This window comes from Branchiostoma belcheri, unplaced genomic scaffold, assembly GCF_001625305.1.
Source record: "Branchiostoma belcheri isolate BF01 breed outbred unplaced genomic scaffold, Haploidv18h27 scaffold84, whole genome shotgun sequence".
In the NCBI taxonomy this organism is placed as follows: domain Eukaryota; kingdom Metazoa; phylum Chordata; class Leptocardii; order Amphioxiformes; family Branchiostomatidae; genus Branchiostoma; species Branchiostoma belcheri.
The window spans coordinates 1,423,292-1,430,218 of record NW_017804509.1 but is presented as its reverse complement, the minus strand read 5'-3'; the positions used below and the strand labels follow the sequence as shown (position 1 = coordinate 1,430,218).

The window sequence follows — 6,927 nt, the reverse complement described above, 5'->3', positions numbered from 1 at the left end:
GATGGATGAATGAGTGAGTGAGTGAGTGAGAGTGAGTGAGTGAGTGAGTGAGTGAATGAATGAATGAATGAATGAATGAATGAATGAATGAATGAATGAATGAATGAATGAATGAATGAATGAATGAATGAATGAATGAATGAATGAATGAATGAATGAACTTTATTTCTTGACAGTTGTACATGGTGATCAATAGTAAGTCTGTGTGAGTGGGTAAGTGGGTAAATTAGTTGATGATGATGATTTTATTATCAGAGTGAATGACAAGAAGAATATGCGCTAAAGAGATGTCTTACTGACTCAGGAATGACTGCAGTACACAAGATGTGCACAAGGAATGAGCTCACAGCTAGTGTTAGAGCTTGAAAAGTTAACCCACTAAACTGCCAAAACATGATAAAAAGCCCACGATGTACAGTAACTGAACTAAAAAGGCCCAACATTGCCACCATTGTCCCAGACTGACAGCTCTTGAAGCAGTGTCACGATTGGCTGCCAAGTGCGCAGAGCTGCTGTCACACTGTCGAGCGGGCGTATATACCCAGCGTACGGGCCATACGCAGCCCGATGACGGCATGTTTACTCTGCGTATGGGCCATATGACACCCAACCAAACATCCCTCAAGGTGAAATGAAGGTCACACAACAGCCGGGTGCATCGTGAAAATGCCAACGCCCATAAATAAAAGGAATTTAGGCATCTTGAACCCAAATTGGTGGAAATGTACACAATAAACATTTTGAGGACACCTGTTTTAACCCTTGTTCACAGATTGAAGTTTTTGTGTAAATTGTCTGATCAAAGACAATTAAGGAAATAAATTAGTGTGGCCTATGATGTCAAAAAGACAAATCTGTAGTACTGTGTACTGATCATGAGTTGTGTATAGAAAACCCAGAGCAGTAGGCCCTGGAAACAGTCTGGCACCCAGGCTAGCATGTTGGGCCTGGAGCTAAGGAGCTGGCCTGTACATGTACATGGGTAAGCCCTAGAAACAGTCTGGGTTCAAGGCTAGGCAAGCAAAGCAGAACTATCTTACTTGACTATAATAGAGCTTGGCACAGCTCCACCAGTATGAGTTCTGTTTGTTTGAAGTTTTTACAATGTTTCAGCTCAGCTCATAAACCAGCCAGTAGGTCATTATAGGATTAGGCCTGCAACAGTTTCATAATTGGAAGGGGGGGATTTTTATTTTTAGAGGTTAGTGATTCTACGATTGAGCATGGATACTACAAATAATTTACTTCAAAGATATTTCCAAAGAATAGTGAATTTTATTCACACAGTAATTATTTTTCGCATGTAAGTAGCAAGTTTCTGCAACAAGATTTACTTAAAATTCAGCACACTCACCCCTCCCCTAAGGTCTTGTGGACGGTCCACAAGCTAATTCATTTTTAAGACCAGGTAGTTAAACTGGGAGGAGCCATTTGCAGGATTAGGGGGGTAATCAGGCGTGTAGCTGAGACAGGGTCATGTATAGGTCAGGGACGGGATATCTGTCTGGGGAAATGTTCTGGCAAATGCACTGTTGGACTTGATTCTTGTCCAAGGGAACAAATTCAGTGGTCCCGGGTTCCAATCCCGAAACCCTGAGGACTTTAACAGTAGTCAGGTGTCAATTAGATTCAGATATATTATATGATAAGAAGAGAGAGAGAAAAAGAGGAAATAAGGGAGGGAAAGGCAAAGAGGAAGTGATAAGAAAAAAGGCAGCAAAAACTTAAAAGGGAAGAGAAAGAGACAAAGAGTAATAAGTATTTCAGACGGGGACAGTACATGTATGTGTGTTTGTGTGTGTATGCAGAAGCCTTCGAACCAGTATGTAGGTTAAAGAACCCAACACACTTTTCGTTAAAACTTGAAGCTTGGTAAAACTCTTAGTGACATTACATCAGGTGTTCCTGTCATTGAGTGGCAACATGGCCTCTTGGCAAATAAATGAATTATGATTCAAATTCCTGTTATTTTGGTTAAATCATTGTGATATGAAAAATAACGTTATCTTCTCGTATTCTTTCCTTGAACCATTAAACATCACAACTACACAAGCCACACCTCTAACCAGGCTGGTAATGAACATTGCAGGGTATCAGTTAAACAGATTGGTGTAAATTTGTCACTTGTAGGTTTTAAATAACAGTAAAAGAATCCCACCTCCCCCTTAACCAGTAAACACTGTCACAACTAACATAGCTCACATAGATAGATATGGCCGAAGAAAAAAATGTTGTGTTTTCCGTTTCAGTCCTGAAAAAATTAGGGTCTGTAGGTAGGGATTACTGTAATTCACTTTATGTTCACGGTAGCAAAAGTTCATGGTATGAGAAAAATGGACATGTTCACGGAACTATAATATATATTTATGGTGGCGACAGGTGCAGGAAAAAGAAAGTCCAGGAATTATTTGTTAACTGTAATGATACTGTATTGTATCTTATTTTCTTTTATTTTTAGACTTCATACTGTACTGTATCTTATGTTCTTTTTTTTAGACTTCAGTGATGTCTATATAGGGGTCCAACTTGATACACTACAGTTTAACAAAGTAAAACTTGCATGAGGACATTTTCAATGTCAGTGTTAGAAAACCAGTTGTACAATGTTTCATCACTCAGGTGTCAGATCATGGAGCTAGAAAAGGTTGATCAGCTCAAAAAATTATGTCGCTTGCAGGGGTCCACCCCCTATAAAAGTCTAAGGTTGGCAGTTTTTTCTAGGTTCACAGTTGAACGTGAAACAGGAAACACAACATTTTTTTTCCTAGGCCTTACACACACATATCTCACACTGATAACAGGGAAAGTTCTTGGCTTCAAGACATCTGGAAAAGTGAGAGTGCACCCTTCTAAGAAGCAGGTAAGTCATTTCACTTTCTCAGAGTCGTTAAACTTCCCACCATGTCTGGATCTGAGCCAAATTTCTTTCATCGCTTCTAAATTTTTTTTCCTCCTTGCAATTTTACCTGTCGGATAAATGCTACCAGGAATAACTTTTGACTGAAGTTACAGCTGGGTTGATTGAATTTTAACTATTTTCAAATTGTCTGAATCGAACAATTTTTAACAGATAAGGCCACACCAATTTAATTTGTTGTTTCTCAGATTTTTTTCAGAAGAAATATGAAGCAATAGGACAGAATTTAAAAAAAAAACAGGCCAAGGCATGCCCGTAGCCAGGATTTTGAATGGGGGGGTTCTTCCGACTGCTTGAGTGGACCTCGAGCGCCGTAGGCGCGAGGCGAGCGCCAAAGGCGCGAGGTTCCTAGGGGGGTCCGGGGGCATGCTCCCCCGGGAAATTTTGAAAAATGAACCTTCTAAAATGGCATTTCGTGCATTTTTGTGAGGATTTCCAAGAAAAAATCAGAGATAAATTTTTATTCAATGACAAAGGGAGCAGTTTTTCTACGATTCCAGTCCATCTTTTCAAGAAAAATCTTGGACCTTTACATAAAATGTGGACCAAAAAGTGGACCTTTACATAAAATGTGGACCAAAAAGTGGACCTTTACATAAAAAGTGGACCAAAAAGTGGACCTTTAAGGCTTGTGGGGGGTTCTTCCGAACCCCGAACCCCCCCTGGCTACGGGCATGCAAGGGACCCCATGATAGCCGGAAATGTTATGATATAAGCTACATGTATAAAGTCAACACCTCCATCTACAATGTATGAATGCAGTGGTTGGATTCAAAATTCATTGTTTAAATATTAACCTAGCCTTTTGTGTTGACTTCATGGCTCCTATGGTAGCATTTGGGGCTATAATAGGATGCCTAGACCTGTTTTTATTTTCTTTTTTTTTCACCCTCTCGATTTATTTAAAATCCGAGAACCAACCAAATTAAATTGGTGTGGCCTTAGTCTCAAATATTTCAATTTACTGCTTCCTGCTCCAAGTCTGTCCACACAGGCTGGACAGGGGAAATACCGGCTCTGACTCACGTATAGAACATGTCAGCAGGCAGGGGTCCATTTTCACAACCGAAAACAAACTCACACATCAATCTTAACCCTTGTCCTGCTGACATTCCTGGCACAATATTTTTCAATAATTTCATTACTTAATTAGATCATAGACCCCCCAATTTTTTTGCCCTGCGGTGGCATAGTTACTTCCGCATTCGTTGCGTTTCGCTGCGGTGTGAAGCGTTGCACGAGAAATACCCCCAAATCGTACCTATACAGGGTGTTACTAGTATATAGAATTGGTACTGTATGTGCAAAACAACAATAATTTTTGTTGCGCTCAGCAGGACTTTAAAATATTTGGTTTGGGTCACTATAAAGTTTGATATTTCTTCTGAAGATTTTGGAGGAAAGGAGATGATAATCATTGGAATGTTGATTAATAAAAGAAGTGAGGGGGAAATTTTCTAACTGCAGACATTGGAAGTTGAATTGGACATCAAACTTGACACTAAAAGGAGAAATAATAGTAAGAACTCTAAATACTTCACGTAGGTCTAAAATCTTTGATTTCTTGTATTTATCAATTCTATATATTGATAAATATAAAGTCTACCTCTGTGTCGGCGCCAGCATGCCCTTTTTTGTATAGTATATTCAGCCGTTCTAATTCTACGTAGCTACCCAGAATTTACAGTATATTTTAGCCCACTCTCAAAATTTAGCGTAGAGCGTTGTCGGGGGCCAGAAAAAATTGGGTGCACAGCTCCAAATTTGGGTGCACTAACTAAAGGTGCACACAGTATTTCCAGCCCTGCTTCAGGAAGAAACTTTTATTAGAAGTTAAGAAATTAATTAGTAGAAACAGAAGTTTATGAACAGTCAGTAACAGGGCACCAGTGTACCAGTGTGTGGGTTTACAGCTTTGGTGCGTGACTAAATATAATTCTGATAATAAACCTTAAAGTTTAGATACAATTAGGAGAAACAGAAGTTCATGAACAGACAGTGCACCAGACTGAGTGTACTATAATGTACCAGTGTGTGGGTTGGTTTATAGCTTTGGTGCGTGACTGATAATAATCCTACCCAACAACCCTGTAACACACACACAGGGACCAGTTACACAGGAAACCACTGGTGTGTACACTCAACTTGGCAGATTTACTGTGCAAGTGTTGGCCGGAGTTTTAGTGACACCCCCTTAGCATGTTAGTTTTCTACATTGGATCAGAAATCAAAGCCTAAAATCCTATATTATTATTCTTAGCCTTTTGCAGATCAAGCACACACAGGGACCTACACAGGTTAGCAGCAGGGTGTGTTTAGTGTAACAGTTGTAAACTCAACATGGCAGATTTACTGTGCCAGTGTTAGGCAGAGTGTTTAAAATACACAACTGGTATTTGTCCAAACACAGGCAAGGAGAGACTCCCACTAAACTACATTTTGGGCTGTGTCACAGTTTAACTACACACAAATCTGTTGTCAAGGATGGAAATATCATGGAACTCAGACTAATATTGGTTTGAAATAAGAGCGTTATGTTGTCAAGGTAAAGAAATTGCTAAAAGGTCAACCTACAGTTTAGAGGCAAAAAACTTTAAAACATTTACTTGTCTGTTTGTTTGTTTGTTTAAAGTTCAAACTTTTGATCCAACACAAAAGTTAGCGGTATCTCACCTAGAGCTTTCGACCAGTCACTCTGGTCTTCCTCAGCAGACTGACCCAGTGAAGCTTGTCACGTGGCTTCTAAGTGTGACGTCAACACTGGGTCAAAAGTTTTAACATTTAACATGTAACTACCAATACAGATGAACTTTCATGATAGTATAAATTGTGTACTTGTTTGTTTGTTTGTTTATTTACCTTTGCAGCCCTCGCAGCTGAGCGCCCCATAGTGGTACCCGGACGCGTGATCCCCGCACACGGCACACTGGTAATCCGAGAAGTCCTCCAGGTCGGGCATCACCATTTTACTCCCCGCGGGGAGGGCCAGCTTCACCTCCCCGCTCGCGAGTGGTACGATCCGAGGGTTCTGGAGCTGGCTCACCACGATCCTGTTCTGGAATTGTTCTATCGTCAGCTGTTCTGGAGATCCCGGCTTGGAGGAAAGTGGCGTGCTCGACCGCGAACTGCTCTGGGTGTATTCTACAGAACTCTGTGTCGTCATGACAACCAGAGGGTCTGCATGGGGGAACGGTGGTTGCCTGGGAGGCAACTCTATAGAGTTGGAGTTCTGGTGCATAGCGAAGTGCTGTTCTACAGAGTTCTGTACTTGGTTGTAGAGCATGTTTAAGGCACTGTGGTGGTAGTCTGTGGCGGTTCTGTGTTGCTGTTGCATAGCAACTGGCTGCTGTTGCATAGCAACATGGTTCTGCATAGCGGTTGGTCTGACTGAAATAGGTATAAATAGGTATAAAATTAATATTGTCACTACTTTGCATCTATTACGAAACAGTTACTGTAATTCCTGATATTTTCACTGTACTGTTACGTTCACTGTTTTCACAGCCACAATCTGTACCGTGAACTTATCATTACAGTTAACAAATAATTCCTGGACTTTCTTCTTCCTGCTGCTGCTGACGGTGACCTGTCGCCACCGTGAATATAACATATAATATACTTCCATGAACATGTCCATTTTTCTCAGACCGTGAACTTTTGCTACCGTGAACATAAAGTGAATTACAATATTTAATACTGTAAATTCTTTACCTATATCCTTTAAAACGTAGAACTGTTCTGTCGGGTGTATTCTATGATCCTCCAGGCCGTTCTGTCTTAAGTGCGGCGGTGTTCTGTAGTTATAAACTCCGTGGGGACTGTGGGGCGGGGACAGAACGCGTTTCCTTGACAACGGGAGCGGTTTGGAGTGCTGGCAGTTCTGTAGAGCCAGCAGTTCTGTCTGCTGCTTGGTGTCCGGCAGTTCTGGGGGGGACCACTCCATGTTGGTTCTCTGTGCAGCACTCATGGCTGAGGTGGGAATTTTTACTCCAGGTCTCTTTCACTGAATA

General features: G+C 41.0%; 1 protein-coding gene across 1 annotated transcript in view; it reads right to left on the bottom strand.

Annotated features, from left to right (window-relative positions):
- The window catches only part of LOC109486924 (oxysterols receptor LXR-alpha-like), a 20,322-nt gene extending 13,395 nt beyond the window's left edge, over positions 1 to 6,927 (bottom strand). Inside the window, exons 1-2 of the mRNA XM_019790831.1 lie at positions 6,629 to 6,927; positions 5,777 to 6,304 (exon numbers count right to left, since the gene is read on the bottom strand). Of these exons, the coding sequence (XP_019646390.1) occupies positions 5,777 to 6,304; positions 6,629 to 6,884 (784 nt within the window). The 5' untranslated portion in view covers positions 6,885 to 6,927. The remainder of the gene's footprint in view (positions 1 to 5,776; positions 6,305 to 6,628) is intronic.